We start from the raw sequence: 24,374 nt of genomic DNA on the forward strand, positions 1-24,374 counted from the left end.
TTTTTTTCCGTCTTTGCAATACCTGTCCCTGCCAGTCTCCAGGTGCCCCTAGTTACAAGTCAGCTCCGCACTGGAGGGGAGGAGCCACTTGCCAGGGTCTGTTCCCAGCATCACGGCCCCACACCCCAGTGACCTACTGTGCTGCCCTCCTGGGGACCTAAGAGGACCCTGCTCGCTCTGTGCCCGTGTGCGCCGTTTCCAGCACCATGGCTGGTGGACCCAGGAAATGTTTGTCTTTGGCTGGATTCAGTCTCCTCTGTCTTAAAATGGTGAGTTGGCCATTCTGACCTACCTGCAACTATTTAGGGGGAAAAAAAAGACATTCATTATCCTTCTCTTTGAGGGCCTAGGGGTGAGGAGATAGAAATGAAAATACTTTGGGACCATACCAAGATCATGTATGTTTATATGTTTGAAATGTGATGCAATTTACTGGAGAAGGAACAAAATTACCATTATATTTTAAGAACAAAGATTTCTGAAAAATCCGTCAGCAGCTACTGAGTTCGTTCAATAGGCAGATTCAGGGAGAAAAATGAAATAGTAATGTGATCTGCCTGCAGCCTCTGAATTCTATTTAGGATTGCTTCGTGGTAGATGGGAGTGTTGGGAAGTGATTTGTGCAAATAAATACTCTGTATGGGCCAAAAGATTACTCACATTATGTGTCCAAAAAATGCGATAAATTTATTACCACTCTGATTGATGTCTTACATTTCCCCAAATGGTGTTTTCCATTATGGTTCTAATTTTCTAAATTTTCCTTTTCAGGTTGCTTCAGCAAAAACAGGTAAAGTTTTCTAAAATTCAAGTTTCCCTTCCTTCTATCTGATTTTCATTTTCCTTGTGAATTCTTGTGCTACCCTGAAAGACACGGGCCATCCCAGGAAAAAGTCTCCGACACTCTCTGAGCACTCATACTGTGCGTGGAAAACTGGTAAGACAAAGACAGGGATCAAACTAAGAGATAAGGGCTCATCAGCTGTTCTGGCTAAGATGTATAGAGTCATGGAGTTATGGATTTTCCTGAACAGAGGCAGCCTTCATTAAAATATTACCATGACCATCATTTCAGCCAAAGAAACGAAATTTTAGTTATAAATAGTGAAGAGTCTAATTTATGTAACTTTTCCTATTTGTCTTCTGAGGAACTAGAGGAGAAAACTAAAAATGTTTTTTTTTAATTAAAATCTCAGGATTCTCTACTTTAATAAAAGAAGATTTTACACTCCTAATATTGCATCCTTAAAATATAGACAATGATAAGTCGGAGCTGGGAAAAGGCTTTCTTTTCAAATGAGTTTTTCTTGAGTAAATGGCTGAAGGCATGGATGATTTCCCTAAAGGCCTCTCCTAGCTCATACGTTCTAGAAATCTAACCCCCAGAATGGAAATTTATATTCTGTAGGATTTAGATGACCTGGAGGGACCTTATAATATCAATTATGTCATTGGTAAACTCTCATACCAATTCAACATTAGAACAATTTAAAAAAATAATTAAATTCTCACTCGAGGACATTTATTGACGAGAGGGGGGAGGGAGAAACATCAATATGAGAGAGAAACATCGATCTGTTGCCACCTGTTCGTGCCCTAACTGGGGATCAAACCTGCAGCCTTCTGGAGCACTGGACAATACTCCAGCCAACTGAGCCACCCGGCCAGGACAACAATTTTAATTTATTATTTTATGTATAGCATAGTAAAGCAAGTATAAATAAGACAATTTTAAATTTGCTATTAGACATACGTGTTTGAGCCATAAAATGCATGCATATACAATAGGTTTTTAAAAATCACCTCATGCTTTATTTTCATTTATTTATTTATTTTATTGGTTGATTTTGGAGATGGGGAAGGGAGACAGAGATATTTCTATTTTTGTTCCACTGATTTTTGCAGTCAGCGGTTGAATTCCTGTATGTTGCTTGACCAGGGGTCAAACCTGTAACCTTGGCAGATCCAACAACACTGTAACCAAGTGAGCTACCCAAACAGGGCTTTCATGCATCTTTCTTATTCATTTATTCTTGAAGAATCTTCAGAACTGAGCGGGAAGCTATGAGAAGGACTGTGGGGCCATACACAGAGCAATTTCTTTCCCATAAGTGGCCTCTGGGTGGACACGATATAGCTTTACTGTCTCTTGGAGGTCCCGGGACACGCCCACCGAAACCCCCGAACGAGGCTCTGTTTAGTGCCTCACTATTTGGGGGAAGCTTAGGGCAGACTGAGCTGCTGGTGAGGCTGTTAATTGATTCGGCCTGGCTTTTCTCTAAAGGGCTGTGCATTATCGACACGGTGTAGGAGGTTTCCTTTCGGGTGTGTGTTATTTTGGTTCTCTCTGGGCTCTGGCATCAGCTGTCTGTCTCTGGGCGCCGGGGCCACTCCTGCTAATTTAGATCTCGGCGCTGGTAGAATGCACAGATGCTGAGCATCAAAGCCTGTCATGTCTGACTCATCGGAATGGTTGGCAGCACCTCTAGGGAAGAATGCTTTCTCTTCCATCAATGGCGCAAGTGGGCCAAACGCAGAACTGAGAGAGAGGAAGGCGCCGCTCGTTCACGCAGCCTCGCGGTCCTTTTTGCATCGCTCTTCTCTTGCAGGGAAACAGTACAGGGGTGTTGACCTCGTTTTATTGCTGTTCCTCTTCAGATCCTGCCCTAGAACTAAGCGAAAAACAGGCGATCTGTCTCTCTGGCCTGGGCTTACCAGAGCTCCCCACCATCTTGCCTTCCCTGGCACCCCTTCGTGGCAGTGCCAGGCAGCCTGGCTTTTCCAAACCCAAAACTTGCTCAGCCTGGCACACAACGCATGCGCACAAACACGCACACTATCCCTATCTTTCAAAGTCCCCTCACGTACATTCGTTCACTTAATCTTTACGACAGTGCTATGATGTAGGTATTTTACACATCAGTGTAAACCCTAATGTGTACCTATTATTACTATTATGCATTCTCCAGGGAGAAACTGAGCCTAGAAGAGTTAAATGATGTGTACACATTCACAGGCAAAAGTAAATGGCTCAGACCTGGAGTCCCTGAACCTAAACCCTTTTGCTGTTTTCCTCTGCCACGGGACCCTGAGCTTCCTCCTGGAACTGGCTCCAGGTACCACCTCTTCTGGGCAAGAGTGCCTCTCCTGGCTCAGTCCAACAGGGCAGGGTGTGCAGAGTCTCCAGGCCCCTGACAGTCCTGTGGGGAACTGTCTGTGGCCTGCTCCTCTTTCGTATTCCTTTCCGGCCACCCTGTGGATGCTCTCTCAGGCCTCCTGTGTCCATGGCTAGTTTGGTCATCATTTTCCCAGCAAGTTATTTCTTTCTGATGAGCAAGACTGGCTGACATACAAGATGAACTATAGGGACAAAGGAAAGAGAAGGAGCCAAGAGACACCACAGATTTAGAGGAAAGATGGCATATGACACAGAGCAAATAATTTGGGGAGCAGGAAAAGAATGCATATGTGTTGGGGGGATGAAATGGGGAGTCTGTGCTGGGGCTTTTTTTTAATCTATTGATTTGAGTGAGAGAATGAGAAACATTGATTTGTTGTTCCACTTATTGATGCATTCATTGGTTGCATCTTGCATGTGCCCTGACTGGGGATCGAACTTGCAACCTTGGCCTAAGTGGACGATCCTCTAATCAACTGAGCGACCCGGCCAGGGCCCTGCTGGGGCTTTCTATCCTGCAGGGGGGAGAGGGGACATAGCACTTCCTGCAGTCAGCTTCTGCTGGCAAATGGCTAAGCCAAGATGGGCAGGCCTGCAACATCCCCCCAGCATACAGAATCAGCATCATTTTCTTTCAGTGGTAAAGGAGACAATCCTGGGTGACGTTCAAGGAATGTCTGGCCAGTGCACAGTGGAGACTTTGTTTGTTCTTGCAGCATGGTTATTTCTGAGATGCTGCCTAAGCCAGCGCTCTGGGCTATTGGTGCAGAAGGAGAAGATGGCCTGTGCCAGGCACGTGGGGATCTGGCAGGTGGGGGGTGCTGGGGGTGGGGTGATACTGGCAGGTCACACAGGGGGTCTGCGTGTACTCTTCTTGCTCTCTGCCCTCTAGTTATGCTTTGCCCTTTAGTTCTGAATTTGGCATGCAGTGATTTAACCCAGCGAAGTTTTACATTAAACATAAAAGGCCCTGTGCCAGTTTCAAACCTGAAACCCAGCTCTTTTTGTTTGACCTTTCTTCCACTTAGATCGACATCCGGGGCATTTTTGTATCTGTGGGTTTTTGCAAAGTGGTGAATCTGATAATCATACGGTGTCTCTGACCCCATACTGAAAGTGTAGGAGTGCCTCTAGGAACTCGTGACATAAACATTCATATCTCTCTGGCAAGCCGTGGCCAGGCCCATTTTATGCTGAGGCAAATATTTTGATAGAGAAAGGGAGAATCAAGTTTATTTATTTATTTTTAAAATATATTTTATTGATTATGCTATTACAGTTGTCCCATTTCCCCCCCTTCGCTCCACTCCATCCAACCCACCCCCTCCCACCCACATCCCCCCCTTTAGTTCATGTACATGGGTCATACATATAAGTTCTTTGGCTTCTCCATTTTTTATACTATTCTTACCCTCCCCCTGTCCATTTTGTACCTACCATTTATGCTACTTATTCTCTGTACCTTTTCCCCCTCTCTCCCCCTCCCACTCCCCTGTTGATAACCCTCCATGTGATCTCCATTTCTGTGGTTCTGTTCCTATCCTAGTTGTTTGCTTAGTTTGCTTTTGTTTTTGTTTTAGGTGTGGTTGTTAATAACTGTGAGTTGCTGTCATTTTTACTGTTCATATTTTTTATCTTCTTTTTCTTAGATAAATCCCTTTAACATTTCATAAATAAGGGCTTGGTGGTGATGAACTCCTTTAACTTGACCTTATCTGGGAAGCACTTTATCTGCCCTTCCTTTCTAAATGAAAGCTTTGCTGGATAGAGCAATCTTGGATGTAGGTCCTTGCCTTTCATGACTTGGAATACTTCTTTCCAGCCCCTTCTTGCCTGTGAGGTCTCTTTTGAGAAATCAGCTGACAGTCTTATGGGAACTCCTTTGTAGGTGACTGTCCCCTTTTCTCTTGCTGTTTCTAAGATTCTCTCCTTCTCTTTAATCTTGGGGAATGTAATTATGATGTGCCTTGGTGTGTTCCTCCTTGGGTCCAGCTTCTTTGGGACTCTCTGAGCTTCCTGGACTTCCTGGAAGTCTATTTCCTTTGTCAGATGAGGGAAGTTCTCCTTCATTATTTGTTCAAATAAGTTTTCAGTTTTTTGCTCTTCCTCTTCTCCTTCTGGTACCCCTATAATTCGAATGTTGGAATGGTTAAAGATGTCCTGGAGGTTCCTAAGCCTCTCCTCATTTTTTTGAATTCTTGTTTCTTCATTCTTTTCTGGTTGGATGTTTCTTTCTTCCTTCTGGTCCACACCATTGATTTGAGTTCCAGTTTCTTTCCCATCTCTATTGGTTCCCTGTACATTTTCCTTCGTTTCTCTTAGCACAGCCTTCATTTTTTCATCTAATTTGTGACCAAATTTAACCAATTCTGTGAGCTTCCTGATTACCAGTGTTTTGAACTGTGCATCTGATAGGTTGGCTATCTCTTTGTCGCTTAGTTGTATTTTTTTGGAGCTTTGATCTGTTCTTTCATTTGGGCCATTTCTTTTTTTTCTTTTGTCTTGGTGCACCGGTTACATAAAGGGGCAGAGCCTTAGGTGTTCACCGGGGCGGGGTAACCCTGGTGGCTGCGCTGTGATGCTGTATGTGGGGGAGGGGCCGAGAGGGAGCAATGGTGCTTGCTCCACTCTCTGCCGGTTTTCAGTCACTCCCTCTGCTACCCACAATCAAATTGGGTCCTTCTGGTGCTGATTCCCGAGTGGGTGGGTTTGTGTACGTTCTAGGCCCCTGTGGGTCTCTCCAATGAACTCTCCTGTGAGGCTGGCAGTTTCTCCCTCTGCTGCCTCAACCCCCATAGGTGTTTTCAATAAGAGGTTTGAGGCTTTATTTCCCTGTGTGGGAGCCCTGGGTTGTGCGGTGTGTCACCCGGTCCACCAGCTGCTGCCTCACCGGCCAGCTGCAGCCTGGCCTGCCCTTTCTACAGTCCACCACCTCGCTGGGTCCTCCAGCTGCTGCCTGGCCGCGAGTCCTCTCCTCCTGGCTGCCCATCTCTGCCCCTCCTACAGGTCTGGATAAATGTTTCTTCTTTGTCTCCTTGGTTGTTGGGTTTCCATATAGTTTGATTTTCTGTCAGTTCTGGTTGTTTTTTGTTTTTAAATTGTTGTTGACCTTCTTTTGGTTGTGCGAGGAGGCAATGTGTCTACCTACACCTCCATCTTGGCCGGAAGTCCGAATCAAGTTTATTTTTATTTTATATAGAACAATCTGAAAATGGTCTCATTCTAATAACGAGAAAGTATGATGGCATAGTTAGAAAACAAAACTCAGTTCTCCCTGCTTCCTCTGTTAAGTTAAATGCCATTGTGGGAAGTGACCTAAGGGTATGATGGAGACTCAGCCACGGCGGAGGTGGGAATGGAGGTGAACCCTCACTAGAGGTGGTGGAGCGCTGCTGGGGGACAGGGAGTGGACATAGTGGCAAAGCAGGCTGGGAAATTCCCCGGATGCCAAATTAGAGTAGAATCTTCTAGAATAAAGCTCATCAAAGACCCTGTCCCTCATCTCGGAGATCTTTTCTCACAATCGTTCCCTACTTTTATTTAACTTTTTTTAAAAAGATTTTATTTATTTATTTTTAGAGAAAGGGAGGGAGAAAGAACGGGAGAGAAACATCAACATGTGGTTGCCTCTCGTGTGCCCCCCACTGGGGACCTGGCTGGCAACCCAGGCATGTGTCCTGACTGGGAGTTGAACCGGCGACCCTCTGGCTCTCAAGCCAGCATTCAATCCACTGAGCCACACCAGCCAGGGTACCACTTTTATTCAACTTTTAAAAATATAAAAAATGGAAATTATCCCAGAGGCAGGTGGGAAAAACCTCTTTGAAATTCCATTCCTGAATGAAAGGTTTGAGCTTTCTGACTCTCTTCTGGAAAGTAGCATTGCCTTTGTTTTTTTTTTTTTTTTTTTTTTTTTTTTTCAATATGGAAAGTAAGGGCAGAGTTTATGTCTGAAGGATGGCACGAAAATGATGTAGTTTGCAAACTAAAATGATGAAGGAAGTAATTCTTATAGGTATTCTAGCTAATTAATGTGCAACTTCAAAATCTCTTTCAGCTCCGGAAATACCCACTATTGACCAGGCATATTCAAAACTCAGCAACAGTATCACTGTGGAATGGGCCGCGGTGCCGGGGGCCACCAGTTACCTCCTCACAGCCGAAGATGGGGACACTGTCATTGAAACCATGGTGGCCAATTCCCCAGGCACTGTGACAGGCCTGAAGGCTGCCACCTCGTACCAAATCACAGTCAGATCCATCAGCGCTGCAGGGAAGAGCCAGGCCTCGCCTCCAAAGCAGGCAAAGACAGGTAGCTGGATGCCATCCTCTGCTGAGCCATTGCCCGTGACCAGGATCAGACACACAAGGCTGCAACTGCCTGATGCAGTGTGGTCATTAAAAGCCACCAAATGATCTCTTTTGGGGATTTGGTTATCTGTGGAAAAGGTGATATTGATTGATTGATTGATTTTAAAGTGAGAAGGGGTGGGGGAAGAGAGAGGGAACCATCAATTTGTTGTCCCACTTATTTATGCATTCATGGGTTGTTTCTTGTATGTACCCTGACTGGGGATCAAACCCACAACCTTGGGGTATCCAGATGATGCTCTAACCAAATGAGCTACCCGGCCAGGGCTAGAAGGTGTATTTAAATTCCAGATACTTTGCTTTGAAAAATAACTATTCCTGGGCATCTTTAAAAGCATCCCTGCTTGTTAATCTGTGCAAAAGGGATTTCCATTTTTAACCTGTTATCCATCAAGATGATGCTAAATAAAAAACACACACAGAAGGGATTTTGCTGCACTTTGACTTGTTTGGAATAAAAACATTTGGAGTTTGTCATCAGCATAACTTAAATGGATTTGATTAAGTTGTACCTAAGCATGTTCTGAAAGGTCATCTGCACAGTAAAATAGTACAAACCATCTACTACTGGCTCATACTATGATTACAGGATTGTTTTATTTAATTCCTTACCATCCTCCAGTTTAATGCCTAATATTAGAATTTCTCTGTTCCCCATTCCTATGAAGAGCTGTTTATGATTAATATACATTTAAATAGCAATTCTTATGGTTTTTTTTTTAAAAATAGCAATTCTTACTGACACTCTACCATGAATCCTTTTACAAAGCAAATCATTATTTCATAACATGGATAATCAACCTCAGAATACTTATTCTTTAATGTGAATTCTCCTCTACCAAACTTTTGTGACCCAGACACACTTGTTTTTGCCTTTGTAGTGTTGGCCGCACCAATTCTAGAAGTAAGCTCCCCGAGTTCAGACTCTATTCTTGTTCAGTGGGAAGATGTACATATGGCCATTGGATTCTCTGTGTCCATTATGCGAGCCAATGGTCTGGGCAGAATATGGAAGGAGAATACTACAAACACCACCTTGACATTCACCAGCTTAGACCCCGGCACTCTTTACACCGTCAAGGCCTATGCGTGGAACGCCAACGGCACCCCCGGGGATGACTCCATCTGCAACCAGAGAACAAGTAAGACTTCTCAGTTTGGCCACCAGATCTCCTTTTTGATTAATGAGAGCGGCTGTGTGCGTGGTAGCCGTCGAGTGCAGTGTTGAGTGATGAATACAAAGCAGCTGGAGGCAGCTATTTAAGTTTATGATGAGTTTATTTATAGTGCCTTGACTGTTCCCATTGGTAGTTGAAATGCTTACTGCGTGAATAAAGAAATGCTGATTTCATAGCAGATGCAATTAGTTACGATGACGTCATTCGGGTGGGCCCTCTTCCAGTATGACTGATGGCCTTATAAAACGAGGAAATCTGGACACGGTCATGCACATACAGGGAGAATGAATGCCATATGAACAGGAAGGCCAAGGAGAAAGGCTGCAATAGACCCTTTCTCATAGCCTTGGGAAGGAACCCATCCTGCCAACACCTTTATCTCAGATTTCTAGCTTCCAGGACTATGAGATAATACATTTCTGTTTTTTAAGCCACTGAATATATGGCACTTTGTTACAGCAGTACTGGCAAAGTCAGGCTAAACCCGAAGTCTCTGAAATGTAAAGCATGGAGAAGCAAATGAAGAAAAAGGCTTTAGGAAACCAGTCACCCCTGGGACATGGTGCAGACGCTGCTCCTGCCACTGTCTGTCTGTGCACCCTTCTGTCAAAGCACTCAGAAGGCCACATCATACTTGGGTTCTTGAGGCTACTGCAAAATCCTAATTGTTTCTCAAAAATGTAGGTCCTCGTGCTCCTGCCCACATTGAAGTCTCTTTCGACAGTGGGGCTCTGAAGGCGTCTGTTTCATGGGCCCCAACGGAAGGTGCTTTTAACTACACGGCGATGGCTTGGAGCGCCTCTTCCAAGCAGAGCTGCAGCACCCCGCTCAGGGCCTGCACCATCTCCTCCCTCCAGTGTGGAACGGAGTACCTGGTTTCCGTCATCGCCAGGAATGACGCCGGATCCAGCAGATCGACTTCAGCGGTGACCCTGAAAACCGGTATGTAACCAGGAGCGAGGTCACTGTGTGGCTGGTGAGCCAAAGTGACTGGCGTGCGGCAAACAGGTGATCACCTGACACTGTTCCAGAACCCGCTGGAAGAGGTGGAAACAGAAGCCTGGTCTAAATGAAAGCACTGAGTCGGACATTCCGATGAGTTTGAGTAATGCTGATAGTGAAGCCAGATACTGTGCATTAGAAAAGGGACTTTTAAACTTTGGAGAACTGGCTCCTGTTGCAGATCTTTCCTTACTTAGTTTGTAAAGTTGCAAAAATTCTAAGACCTGTTTTGAGGCGTGCACATTTCTAACTGTGCAGTACAGGTAGCGGCCTGTTCTTTGCATCCTGTTTCACAGACCGAGGCTTGGTGGGAGCTGTTTTTTAAGACAAAGATGGGCTGTCTGTAGTCCTGAATATGTGTTCAGGTATCTTCAGATACCATTCTTATCACGGACATGAAGATGTACAGATGTGAAGGTTTATTCCTCTATTTAGAAATATCTATGTGTTTGGGGATGGCAACTAACACTTAGTGAAGACCTAGTAGGCCCCAGGCACTATAAATATATCACTTTATTTAATTCTCAAGACCACCCAATGAGGTAGGTTCTAGTATCTCCTTTATTAGGTAAGAAAACTGAAGTTCACAGAAGCTAAACAACTTTTCCAAGGCCCCAGTGATGTTCAGTTCCTGCACCATCTGGAATTCAAGGCCAGGTTTGCCTGATTTCACTCCTCTAAGGCAAAGAAAATGTAGACAACTACAATAACATCCCCTTTGCCCAAAATGCAGACCTATGTCATTCTAAACTTAAAAGGCTTCTGAGCAGAGAGGAAAAAGGCTTCTGAGCATGTACCAATACATGCTGTATTCCACAGGAAAAACGTACGGCCAAGCCTTTGCATCATAAATAAATAAAACCTTAATTTAATTACATTAAATAAAATCATAATTATGTTAAAGTCGCTGATAACAACTCGGTGAGTTGGCCTCGTATGTGGATGGCACACTGGAAACAGGTAGGAGGACGAGGGAGCTGGGGGGGTGGGGGGGAGTTAAGAAATACACTTTCCTTTTGTTTTTCAGCCATCTTCCAGTGATTCGCCAAAAAGACCAACACAAAGGGACAGAGGAGAGGCACCTGCTCTGTGTGCTCCAGGCCTTTTAGAAAACAGGGACTTGTCCTTTTGGCCACATACATGCTAACCTACAGGAAAGGTGATATTGTAGGCAGGGAAGGAATGGGCACTGTTCAAAAAGGAAGGCCCACAGGTGTTCCCAGGGCAAAACGGGAGGAGCCTGCAGAGCCACCCAGCATGCAGTGGGTGTTGTTGCAAACAAACTAGTGAGGGGCAGGTTCTTGCCAAGAGAATCAATGTACATATGGAGCGTGGTAAACACTCTTAAGAGCTAGGATACCTCCCTGAAACATGTGAAGGAAAATGATCATAGAAAGAAAGAAGCCACAGAGAGGGGTACGTGGCCCAGCCGAAGTGCCAGCCTGCGCCACCCAGAGACACATGTTTAGTGAGAAGCAGTGGAAAGGAGCCTAGGCTGCTGGAACCCACTCCCTATGAAGGCATGGCATGACGAGAGAAAAAATAAAAGAACTCTGTACTGGTAACAATGTTTCTCTTAATTAAGTAGAAGGGTGGTGTCCCCTTCACCCCCCTCCAAATATTTAAATAAAATTTTGTGTCCTAAAAAAAGAAAGAAAAAAATATACTTTCAAAACCCCACAGTTCTGAGTTAGTCATCTAATTCCAGAGAGAGCCATCCAATGTTTTTTCAATCTCAGATACGCATTAAGAGCATCTAGAGAGCTTTTATAAAATCCTGCCACCCAGGCCCCACTGAAGACCAAGGAAATCGAGTTGCCAGGAATGGAGACAGGATATGACTAGTCTGTAACTGCTCCGCAGTGGATTCCAGCAAGCATCCTGAAATAGTCCCACACACTTTCATGCCAGGAGGCACCCCTGTAGTCTGTACACAACAGCATCAGTCACAATCATGGGAACGACCTTGACTTATTGATGAAGAACTATGTTTAGAAAGTTCTAAGTGCTTCCTGGGACCGAGAATTGTGTAGTGTATTTTAGAAAGATTTGCATTAGAGATGACTAAGATTTTAAGAGCTTAGAGCTTGGAAGAATAAACCTCAGTTGGAATTCATTCCTTCAGAAGACTTCGTTCTGGGCTGATGTTGGCATTGCCTTAGTGGAGAAACAATATTACCGCCATATTAGCCAGTCCGCACCTGTTTCTGACACAGTCTAGCATGCATCGTGTGAGACAACTTTTGGGACGTGTGAGAATGTCCCATTGGCTTGCACCTACTGTTTGATGTATTCCTGGTCCATAGTGTCCAGTATCTTGGACAATTGCAAAGAAGCAAAGAAAATCTCTCACAACTGTTTATTATTCATCCTTTCCTAGTGGCTTGTGCACCTGGAAGAGTGATGATCCAAGAAGAACCCCCGGGCCACCTGTCTGTGTCTTGGTCCAGTGTAGACCTGGGGGATTACTATGTGGCCTTTGTGAAGAGTGATGATGGCTTGGAAGTCCACTGCAACACGTCCCTCACACAGTGCAACTTCCTGTCTGAATGCGGCTTCACCTACTTTATAAGTGTTTTTGCCTATAACAAGGCAGGGCAGAGTCCTCTGGGTGATGTGTTCAATTACACCACAGGTGAGTCGCACTTGCTGCTTGTAAAAGGAGTTCTGAATTCACTACACTTCACAGTAGAATGGGTCACCTATATTACACAGGCCCCCGGCGGATCATTCTAGGACCACGAACTGAAAGTGGAGCTCCTCTTTCATACTCTTTCCAGACTGGGACATTTGGGCTTTGTATACCCAGGCTTGACAAAAATGCAAGGTTTTGGAGTGAAAAGAGGGGAAAAAACGTGGTTGTTCACCCCTGCTCTGAAAAAGGGACCCCTCCACCATGGTCCACTTGTTGTTCAACCTTGTGCTAGGTGTGGAAGGGGGTGCAATCCTTAGAACTTCATTCTTTCCCCAAACCAGAGCACAGAGGCGCAAAGATGCTATGTAGTATGGAGGGCTTTGCAGAAGGGCACCAGGGTTCAAGTCCTGACTTGACCGCCAAGTTATTTGTGAAATGGGGACAAATGGCAGGTTCCTTACTAGTTCCTTAGTGTCCTCCATTGCAAAATGGGACAAATAATAAATCATCAGAAGACAAATATGAAAACGTGTTTGTATATGATTAAGTACAACACAAACATTTTTATTAGCATCATTATTACTTTTACTATTATGAGTCTGTTCCACTAGGTTTGGATCTTCTAGGGGCAGGGATTATGTTTTATGTATCTCTTCATCCTCAATGCTTATTACTGTGTGATTGGCATGTGGGAGATGCTTGCTTTTTAAAGAATGAATGATGTGACTTAAAATGAATCAACTATATTTATAGATAAGAATACTACAATATAACTATGTAAAAAGCAATACTAGGTGAATCATAATACATTTTTACCAGGATGAAGGAATCAAATACTCAGTGTCTTCAGAGTTTGGAGTAAGAGTCCTCCAGGTATCATGAGCACAGGAGGGTCTTCCAGAGGGAGTGACCTTGAACTGGGTCTTGAGGGATGGCTTGGGATGTAGCTGTGGTGAGAGCAGCCCAGAGATAGTCCAAGCTGAGTCAGACATTGGTCAGAATTTGTCCCTGAGGTCATATAGGGTCTCTTCTAACATCTCCTAATATAATGATGCTGCCTGTCCTCCTCTGCCTCCCAGTTTTATCTGGTTCAGCATCTGGAAAGACTGATAGGCTGCGGAAGGTTGTCAGGCAGAAGAGGGGAATGGCCAGCAGTCCGAGGCCCAGGGAAATGTGAGCCCCGGTGCAGTATGGCTTGAGGAATCTAATGTGGCAGGGAACCCAGGGAGATGCCGCTGAACATATACACTGGGTACTGCTTGTAATGAACTTGAATGTCATGCTTAGAGGATTTAGCCCCTACGTAGCAGGTGTTAGGCCAAGTTCAGAGCTGGACAGACCCATAGGAGAGTGTTGCAATAATTTAGTGGGGCAGCGACAGAGTCTGTGCACAGGGCAGGCGTCCGCATCCCCCTCCGACATCCTTGCTCTGTATTGACCTCCGTCCCCTCTCTGTCCTTGCTTCTAGCTCCCTGTTGTCCCAGTGACATTAACCCTGTGCTGGTGTCCAGTGACAGAGTCGAGATTGTCTGGTCCCCTGTCCGTGGGGCCGAACTGTATGAAACCAAGGCCGTGGGCGGGTTCAGCGTGGTCGAGTGCAATGACACTGCTCCTGCTTGCACCCTCTCATCCCTGGCCTGCGACACCAAGTACAACATCACTGTGTATTCCTTCAGCGAAGTCCGGGGCGGCAACACGTCCTGTGCCTCCCAATTCATAACCACAGGTACGATGCAGCAAGGACTGCACTCACCAATGTCTGCCTGACCCATCCCAGGGTGCCTCTCAGGCGGGCCTTCAGCAAGAGCTATACAAAGGCTAACTCCCACTAACCACTTTTTTTTAATCCTCACCTGAGGATATGGTTTTTTAAAAAATTGATTTTTAGAGAGCAAGGAAGAGAGAGAGAGAAAACATGGATGCAGGAAACATCCATCAGTTGCCTCTAGTACATGCCCTGACCAGGAATTGAACCCACTACCTTTGGTGTACAGACGATGCCCAACTGAGCCAGTCAGCCAGGGCTGCTGTTTGCAGAGACCGTTAGAGCCCCTGTCTTACTGAGGAGAGGCAGAAGAGAAGGTGGAAGAGGCAAATTGGGGGAAAAACCAAACAAAAGAAGAGACCACAGGGATTGTGGAAGGTGTTACCTGTCAACCAGTCACTTCCCCCTCCCTTCAGGGGCCCTGACGGTAATCGCACCGTGGAGGTTAAAACCACAAATGTTTGTCTTAATTACTTTTGCTTTTGGGGTCCGAAACACTCCTCAACATCTCCCAGTTAGTCCGATGCTCCAGGAACCCAAGGCCGTATTAAGGGCAGCAAGGTTTCCACGCAAACACGACGAACTTGGCCTTCACGCATGGCATGGTTGAAAGCGACACTGATCTCATCTGGGGGAAGAAAATCAATTTTATTTCATTTTCTTTACTTTTTCAATCCTCGCCCAAGGATATGTTTTCATTGATTCTTAGAGAGGGAGGAAGGGAGTGAGAGAAAGACAGGGAGGGGAAGAGGCAGACAGACAGACCCACAGACAGGGGTATGAGAGAGAACATCGATTGGTTGCCTCCCATATGTGCCCCGACCACGATTGGAAACTGCAACTTTGTGTCGCAGGGGATGTCGCTCCAACCAACTGAGCCCACCCCGCCAGGGTGAAGAACATCAGTTGTAGAGCAAATGGCACAGGTGATATTTTTGACTTTCACTGTTTCAATTAATAATCTGAACTCTCTTAGCTCCTTGCAGTCCTGAAATAAGTGTTTCAAAGGATGCCTTCTCTGTGATCCACGTGCACTGGAGATCCGGTAACGATGGCGCTACCTACACGGTGACGGCCCGGGGTGAGGACGGGCTGTACCGGTGCCGCAGCACGGGGCAGTCGTGCGCCCTGGCAGGCTTGCCCTGTGGCTCCGTGTTCTCCGTCACTGCGGTGGCGGAGACCCAGGCAGGTCGCAGCCTGCCCAGCTACAGCGTACCCCTGGAAACAGGTACGCGGCAGCGGTGGGCCTGGACTCTGACTTCAATGGGGTCCAGAGGAATTGTTTTCAAACATGAACTTTTTTACTTGATCTCCCCCATAAGTGTACTAGAAATACATTAAACTCAGAGGCCTTTCCAAGAGCCCCAGCTTACAAAATAAAGCTTGTAACACGCGGACACAGGCCTTACAAAAATATCATCAGGAGGCTGGTATATTCATACACTGACATGGAAGGGGAATAAGTTGACTCCACAGCACATTTATTGGAATTGACATTCCCCTGTGACACAATCTACCAAAGCAACTATCAAGGACCAAATGAGCTGGTTTATTATTTATTTCTTTGGGTCAGCCCTTTCAGGTCTTCCTCTAAACGATGCTTTCCGCCTTTCTGTTTCCTAATTAGTACAGATGGGTCATGGCTTCATCCCGGTGGTTGTGAACATTTAAGTTATTTAATTCTGCAAAGCCCTTCGAATAGTACCTGCTGCGTAGTAAGAGCTGGATGAAAGAACGCTGTGATTGCCTTATAGTATTGCATGGGAACGAAATTTAGCAAATTACTCAAAGCCTTTGGACATTTTCCCTTATATACGCATACAACGACAGATGGCACTTTGGACTATAAAAGTTGAAATGTAAAAAGCCTCAAAATAGAGACAACTCCAAATATACAGGAAGATTCTAGATGTCCCTATATTCTGTATAATGATTCCCTAAAACATTGAGACTTGGCTGTGGTAGTCTTAGGTAGCTGGAACTATTTCAAGCTTTCATATCAATTACATACTATGAAATGCACGAGAAGCGCAAAATGCATTGAGTTACAAATGCTGTGAAATGTTATATTGGGCTAAGGGGGCCATGCAACCGCTGCCTTGGAATTTGCAACTGGGATTTTAAAGCTGAGGGACAACAAAGGGTTTTCTTATTCTCAGAAAAACTGAGGGGACCTCATATTACCCACAGCCAGTTAGGGCGTTGTGTCCTTGGGGACAGCACCCACTATGTATCCAGTCAATGTTAAGTGATACATTAGAGGAAGTGAGATTTTTCTTCACAAAAGGAAATTTTCATTAACAATTGAAGGTTTGTGAAATTTAGGCTATTGAATGAAACCCAGGCAAAATGCAAATAACCCTCTATGGAAATAAATCCCCAATTCTTTCTCTTTTTCCTCGTTTAAGTGCCGTGCTGTCCAGTTGGCCTGACGATAACCCAAGTCGCCCAGTCAGTCATCAACGTGAGCTGGACAGTGGGGACCGGTGCCCTAACCTATGTGACAGTTCTGGAGTCACCTGCTGGACAGCCTAAGTGCCACACTCGTCAGAACCACTGCCTCTTGGGATGCGTTGCGTGTGGCGTCAATTACACAGTGGCCTTAAAAGCAATAAGTGCTGCCGGCGTGACCGCAGACTGCACCTACCACAGCTACTCCTCCAGTAAGCAAGTTCTCAACTCCAGCTCTGCGGTATTGGCAAGGATCTTGACCAGCCATCATAAGTCCAGCCAGAAGCCCCTCCTTCCCTTTCAAAAACAGGCTGTATCCCTGCCTACCTTGCGTTGCAAATTCAGGTTACCTTCTAAAATGTTTTGTTTTTCTCTTGACTTAGAACCTCCGAGCTTCAGAGGCTTCTGTTGGTAGTTGGTGAATTAACTCCCCTGGCAACAGGGTCTGGGTGCACTTTTTCTGAAGGGAGGACAGGTTTTTGTGTGACACAGCCATCCACGGTTTTCAGAACGCGTTTAGAGCAGATGTTCTACGGGGTCCGGCACAAATAATGCCCCCTTTTTATTACAAAATCATAAGTATGTAATTGTGTGATATAACACTGTCACACTCAAGCACACCATGTGGCATTTTAGGTGAAATGTTCAAATTAAAACTATGAATTATTACACCCATCAACCATACTCAAGCAGGCATTCCTTCTGCCAGACCCTGTATTTGGCTTGAGAGTTTTCTTCTCATTCTTATTATGCTACTACCTCTCTCCTAAAGCACTCCAGCTCCTTCCGCAGTTCCTCATTTCCACAGGCTAAAGGAACACTGCCTGCTGACAGTGTTGTCTTCAGCTTCACAAAGACCGAACCATCAGAGAATAGCAGCGAAGGGAGAAAGGGTACAGGGTCAGCAAATTGTTCTCTTTTCTAGTCCACGGAAGTGGATGCCTGGAGCAGTGTGTTGCAAAAAAAAACTAAGGATGCCTCCCAGGCTGAATGGGAAAGCCCAATGATGAGTGACTCTCATCTGTGTCGGGGCATGGGACAGCAGAGTTGGAGTGTAATTTTTCCATCCCAAGGGTAGTAGAGTCTGTGACGAGGAGTCTAAAGACATGGCTTCTTATCAGCTGTGTTGCCTCATCTTCCCTGCTTCCATTTCCCCATTGGGAAGAAAAATAGGAATAACCACAATGTAAAAACATTTATAGTATGCTACAAATATGTAAGCTGATTTGTGTTGCCTAAATTCTCACCCTGATAGCCAGTTCTGGGAATATGGCCCTTTGCTTAGCTTCACAGCCTCCAAATTTTTTTTTTAAGAATAAATCCCATGAGCATGATTATCTATAACTGAAATTTTAAATTATTATACAAGCACATCATTATTTTAGTTACTGAGGAATCCACCCTTTGGTGCCTTGCTTGGCACCTAATGTGTGACCTCCTCGATGCATTTGGAAGAGAGAAAAAAATACCTAGCAGCTAGCATGGAAGAAGTGTGACCAGCAAAGCTCTGTCCCCTGCCTTTTGTGCAAGTCACTGCTCCCTGGCATCATGCTCCTCAGCTCAGCACAATAGGTCTTTTCAATTAAGCTGAAAGCAGTTAATTACATTTAAATTCAACCCCACTAAAATCATGCGAAACTAGGGCATTAGGAAGGTTCTTGACAAGGATTCTGTGCTTTTAACTCATAAGGTTTGACTCATATACAACACGTATCTGCCAAGTGTGGGCTTTTTGACTCACCATTGTTCCCTATTAAAAATCCATGCCCTCCAGCCCCACAGATTTCTTTTCTTTTTTACAGTCTAGTGCATTTACTTAACTGGTTTTACTCATGGATTTCTAACTATGTGGCCCACCGTAGAAAGGACTGAGTGCTTCTTCAAATCTTGCTGGAATCATGTATTATTTAGAATAAGTCACTTATACTGTCCCCCTCCCCACCCCAGTAACAAAGGCCATGCTTGTGTGATGGGGAAATAAGCAATTTGTGTGTGTTTGTTTTCATCCTTCAGGTGCCTGCTGCCCTTTGGGAGTGAAGTTGTATAGGCTGAGCCCTGACGGTGTCCGGATCAGCTGGCAGGCCGCCAGGGGCTCTGCCAGCTACAGCGCAGAGCTCTACGGCTCCAAAGGCATCTTCACGTGTTCCCCAAGCACTGGCCTCAGTTTCTGTGATGTCACCGAGATACCCTGTGGGGATGTATATACCGTGATGGTCTTGCCAGTGGCTGAGACAGGCCTGAAGCTCACTTTCTGCCCCAAAAAAATATATTCAGGTACAGCAAGTTGTGACCCTTTATCTAAAACAAACCCTTCACTCAATCTGTGAATTAAGACTCAGAGTACTCACACTTCCCTGCGGGAAGGAAGGTCAAAGAGGGTATGAGGTTTCTACATATTGCGGGCAGATTCTGGCTACTGGGGACCCCCGGCCTCTTTGGAATCACTATGCTTTGTTACTACTTGATTTGGAGACACTCTGCCTTCCCTCTCCCTCTCTCCTCCTTCAGGGAAAGGACCAGAGGCTTGCTGCCTAAATAGTAAAGCCAATTTAAAGTGATTTCCTGCTTTGAGATTTGGGGGTAGATTTTTTTTTAAAGATTTTGTTTATTTTTGTTTAGAGAGTGGGGAGGGAGGGAGAAAGAGAAGGAGAAAAACATCAATATGTGAGAGATACTTGGGTCAGTTGCCACTCAAACGCCCCCAACGAATCCCAGGCATGTGCCCTGACTGGGAATTGAACAAATGACCCTTCAGTTGGCAGGCCAGCACTCAATCCACTGAACCACACCAGCCAGGGCTGGGTTTAAATTTTTAACATAGTCTTAGAGATAATGATAGACACCCTGGAATGTTGGAAATTAAGATACTTGAACTTTATTTGCACAGATTCAGCCTTATGACTGAGGAAGAGTTGGAGGATAGAAAAAAATGCATGTGTACATCATACGCTAGGTCTGGCAATATGGGACCCCAAAACATGGCTGTCAGCGAGTGGCATCTCACCAGAGCTGGCAGAAAAGCCTTAGCAATTTTCCTGCTCCGTATTCCAGCACCTGCCTTCTGCTACCTTGCCCAGAGCACAGCCGTGTGCTTTTCATATCCTTCTAGGAAAAAAAAAAAAAAAGAGAGAGAGAGAAAGAGGTGAAGCCTTCGAACACAGGAAGAGGAATAAATATGGGCTCAGAAATCTTTACTGATAACCAGAATCTGAAATTTCCACTCACATGCAGGCTCAGGAGGACTCCTGGGTATGGAGCCAGGCCAGATCCCTGTCGGGGGTGTTCTCACTGTCCTTGGCTGTCATGCTCTGATTCCTTATTTTTTCATTATCTTGTCCACAGGACAAGCTGGCCCAGAGCATGGCCCTGTGGGAAGGGACAAAAATAGGCTTTTGGGGGTGGGAAGGACCAATTAGGGAGAAGAACCTACAATTCATAACAATATTTCATTGTATCTGTATGTTTTACAATTTATCAAGAGTTTTTACATTCAGTATCTCATTAAGTGCTCAAAAAATACCTCATTGAATGCTCAATTTCCTAGGTAAAAACCATGCATTTTGGGAAATTTTTTGTTGGTTTTTTTTTTCCAGTGTTGGAGATGCATTACTCTGATAATTAGGACAGTATTGTAAATAATAATAATGACCAGTATTTATTGACGACTATGTGCCAGCCACTATTATAAGGGCTTTACGTGTATTAATTGATCCTTATAATAACCCTATGATGTTGGTCTTCCCAGCACTTATAGATAAACTGAGGCACAGAGTGGTGAAGTGATTTGCCCAAGGCCACACGGCTAGTAGTTTCTCCTTCCCCTGTTACCCAAACTGGTTCTTGTTCATTCCTTGGTTTACTTTTCCTTTATTCTTTCTTAAGTTTTATCTTTGTCATCTTAAATATATCAATAAGTGTATTTTAAATGCTGTGTTTTTATTTATTGCAGTAACCTGCTCTGGAAGTACACTTGGAATGGGTAAGGCATTTTTCTCACGGATGAAATCGAAGGGAATTTTCCTGTTGCATTTTAGGGTGACAGTGAAGTCAAGGTCAAAGCTGGCTCTTCAGTTAGTCAGGGAGGCAGATGTTAGGGTGTCTGCTTCTGGTTTGCATGGGCGGATGGGCCGAGTGGAGGAAACAGGGTGCTGAGAAGAAACTGGAATAAAGAAAATGCTCACCGCCTCCTTGGGTGCACTCAGGGCTGAGCCCGTCTAGGCCATTCTGGGCGCACTGTGGAGGCCAGTGATGGGCCAGGCAGTGGAGACGACCACACAGAGTGGTGCATGCCAACCCGGTCAGTGGAGTGTGCTGCTTCATGAGAAAGCTTGCCACACACTCCTATGGGCAGGCTTGGTTTGGGACCTTGGGAAAAACCTTCAGAGACTATTACAAACCCCACACTACAGACAGGGCACGCGTGCCCGCACACATATGCCCAGTTGGACATGGCTGACTTCAGAGGATGTGAGTGGAAATGAAGCCTTCCTACCAGCACCCCTACTGGCCTGCCTCCCAGTCTGGGCCAGCTTCCCATCCAACTCTTCCTTCCGCAGGCAGGGCTTGGGCCGGGAGTCTCTCTCCACTGCCTGGTCTCTCCTTCCTCTCCCAGACCACTGCTTGTCTGAGCACAGTGGGATACCTGCAGGTCTGGAACAAGCACAATCCCTATAAATTTTTAAAGGGTTTCTGTTCCCAGTGCCTACAGGGAAACAGGCCTCGCTTATTAAAAACAAACTGCGAAAAAAACTTCTCAATTATAAAAAAATACTTGAAAAAAAACTCCCAAAGTACTAATGACCTAGTCTTCAGTGAAATGTACATGGGCCTAGATCTGCATTCTTGGGACCTATTCCCACTATTCTAGTGGTTTTTAATCAGTGCTTTTCTGAGCCACGGAGGGGCAGTCAAAGTGTGCTGGGGGCTCCTTGTAGGAGAGAAGTCATGTGTATCCTGGGCTTCCCTAAGATTTCGTTAAAGAAGCAGTTGCAATGCTTTCTCAAAAAATGCTTGAAAACCATCACTCTTAGACTCTGCTTCTCATCACCAGAAAGCTTGTTCAAGATGTGCAGTCTCAGCCCCACCCCGATGTACTACATCCCCAGGTGGTTCACGTGCATATTCAAGTTTGAGAGACACTGCTTAGCACTGCAGTCGTTCTAAGACTTGGGTGTGTGTGAGACACTCCTGGAGAGCTGAGAGAGAAGGTGGAGGCCCCAGCCCATTGGAGTGGGCCAGGACCGCTGTAGTTCTCTTCCCTCGTCCACTCTCTCGGGGCTGCCCTAACCATTGCTTCTCCCCTCCTTAGCCAGCTTCAGTCTCCAGCCTGTAATCTGCCTCTCTCTTTAAGCAGATCCTTGCAGAAATCTTGCAAGACCCTCAAAAATAAGAATTAGCTGAGTCATGGGAAGGCCTCCATATCGCACAGAATCCATGATGTCCCCAATGTCAGCATTTTTCCTCCCTGTGGTCAAATTAGGTCCCTGGCTGACATGGGGGCTCCAGATGTGCTAAGGGCAGCCTTGGTAATCTTTTCTTTCTTTCTTTCTTTCTTTTTTTTAATTTATTGGTTTTAGAGAGAGAGAGCAAGAGAGAGAGGGAGAAAGAAAAACACAACTGTTTTTCCACTTATTTATGCATTCATTGGTTGATTCTTGCATGTGTACTGACTGGTAATCAAACCTGCATCCTTGGTATATCAGGATGATGCTCTAACCAACTGAGCTATCCAGCCAGGGCAACCTTGGGAATCTTGTTGGTCTAAGACCTTTGGCCTTCCTTGACTCTTGGGTTGTCCTAAAGATTTTTTCTTTATTATTATTATTTCTTATGTTTTACAACAATCTTTTTTTCTTTTTTAATTGATTTGAGAGAGAGAGAAAGGGAGTAAGAGAGAGAGAGAGAGAGACATCGAAGTGAGAGAGAAACATGGATCAGTTGCCTCCTGTGTGCATCCCGACTGGGGATCGAACCCAGAACCTTTTGGTGTATGGGATGATGCTCCAACCAACTGAGCCACCTGGCCAGGGCCTGGCAATCTTTATTTTAACTGAGCCTGCCAGGTGATTCTGAGGCACGCTAAGGTTTGAGAACCAGGGCTCTAGTGCAAGGAAGCTGCTTTGATGCTGGGAATTAGATGCAGGTTGAAAGGAAGAGGGAAACCCATCTATTTGCGGTGACAGGGCTTTAACAGGAGGCAAACTGCAGGGTGTGTGTCTGACATCACTCTGTGCAGGGGGAGTCCATCGTCTTCAGCACCCAGCTCTTCAGCGTCACCTACACAGTCCAGGGAACTTTGGGGATATTTCCTCTTCACAACTCCCTCAGCAATTGATTTATGTTTTCTCTACAATAATGTTCTCCCTGAACCATTAAAGTTTCAGAGTTCCCCGAGAACACAGCGGTTGGCCTGAGGTAGAAAGAAAACTCTTTTGTCCTGGGTCCATAGTCTGAGCTCAAAGAATCTCTTCAGGAGTATTCATTTCACAAAGCAGGACCAAGGGCTCCCTGGTTAGTTAGGCTCTGCTGGTCAGTTGAGACTCTGAATTGCCGGCTCCCTTCCTGTGACTAGCACTTCAGACCAAAATACTAGTCTAAATGTCAGACACGTTTGAGGGCTTTTGAATTTAAGACAATGTCACATATTTCATGCCTCTTGTGGCTTCTTCCCCCCTTGGCCTTCTCAGTGATTTACAGGGGGAAGAGGAATGCAGAATGACAGAGCGAGCCTCGGTGACAGCGGAGACTTGGCCTAGTGAGTCATTTGAATCGACATGGTGTGACTCAGAGGCAAGGTTTTTTGGTCTATGTTTTTAAGAATTCTTCACCCATCTTCCACAGGGTTGTCGCAGATGTTAGTGTGACTAGAGATGGAAAAAATCTGTTAGAATGCACAGTGCATCTAGAATAGCACAAGCCTCGCAGAAGAGCATCTCTGACTCCACTTCCCAAGGCGAAGTCAGGTGTGTCTCCACCTTCACAGACGTTAAGCTGTGCTGCGGAGAGGACTCCGGAGAGATGTGGATCCCGGACGTCCTCTGGAAGGCTGCCAGAGAGAGCCAGTGCACGTGGGGAGTCCTGGGCACACGGAAAGTCTGCTTGGCAGATTCCTTCCGAGGTTTCACATCCAGACACACTACAGACTTCAGCGCATCCACTTCCCAAGTGTTTCATCGACACCAGCACTGGCCACGCAGCCTTTTAACCACTCACAATCTGAAACTGTCCACTCCCAGAGAGGCGACATCAAGCCACCATACAGAGACATCGCTCATCCCCAAGCCAACCACCAGGACTTCAGCAGAGGGAGGCTAGCAGCAGCTGTGGGAACAAACACCCTCATCTCAAGTCTGGAAGAAGCCAAGCTGCTTGTAGAGTTCGCAAGTCAAAGCCTCAGACAGCATGGCGTCCGATGGAGCACCTGGGAGAGCAGCTCGTTGGCCTGCGGCTCAAAGGACCACAGACATGTTTCAGAGTGTGCAGAGGCTTCCGGTGGAGAGACAGCCTGGGGCAGGCCCTCAACTGTGGCAGACTGATATCCATGCATCTGTGGGTGGGTGGGGGGAGGAGAACCCCCAACCTTGCTGGCTGTAACCCCTACTCAAACTGTAACTTTGTTTTTTTCATTTTTGAAGGGGGAAGGCAATGATTATATATAATATAAACATGTTGTACCTAGAAAAATATGTGTCCTTCGAATGCCAGTAACCTTATTATAAAATAGTACAAGTAGGATGTGTGTAACACACACACACAAGTACAGTGTTCACTCCCCCAAAGCACAGCTGTGGAACC

The 24,374-nt window shown here is 45.5% G+C and overlaps 1 protein-coding gene across 1 annotated transcript; it reads left to right on the plus strand.

Moving 5' to 3' along the window:
• Positions 1-206: 206 nt before the first annotated feature.
• FNDC7 (fibronectin type III domain containing 7) lies at positions 207-23,327 on the plus strand. The gene is made up of 12 exons (XM_024569984.3): positions 207-269; positions 772-790; positions 7,236-7,490; positions 8,431-8,691; positions 9,412-9,669; positions 12,110-12,364; positions 13,833-14,090; positions 15,106-15,357; positions 16,538-16,792; positions 18,594-18,854; positions 20,530-20,559; positions 23,267-23,327. Exons 1-12 carry the CDS (start codon positions 207-209, stop codon positions 23,296-23,298), a joined length of 2,199 nt encoding a protein of 732 aa, XP_024425752.2. The 3' UTR covers positions 23,299-23,327.
• The last annotated feature ends 1,047 nt before the right edge of the window (positions 23,328-24,374 follow it).

This window comes from Desmodus rotundus, chromosome 12 (assembly GCF_022682495.2).
Source record: "Desmodus rotundus isolate HL8 chromosome 12, HLdesRot8A.1, whole genome shotgun sequence".
NCBI classification, from domain to species: Eukaryota; Metazoa; Chordata; class Mammalia; order Chiroptera; family Phyllostomidae; genus Desmodus; species Desmodus rotundus.

Bases quoted from the DNA above. Each gene is read 5' to 3' on its own strand.
- FNDC7 (XM_024569984.3), top strand. From the start codon at position 207: ATGGCTGGTGGACCCAGGAAATGTTTGTCTTTGGCTGGATTCAGTCTC. The intron at 12,365-13,832 runs GTGAGTCGCACT...CCTTGCTTCTAG, and splicing joins TGTGTTCAATTACACCACAG to CTCCCTGTTGTCCCAGTGAC. The intron at 20,560-23,266 runs GTAAGGCATTTT...TGGCCTTCTCAG, and splicing joins TGGAAGTACACTTGGAATGG to TGATTTACAGGGGGAAGAGG.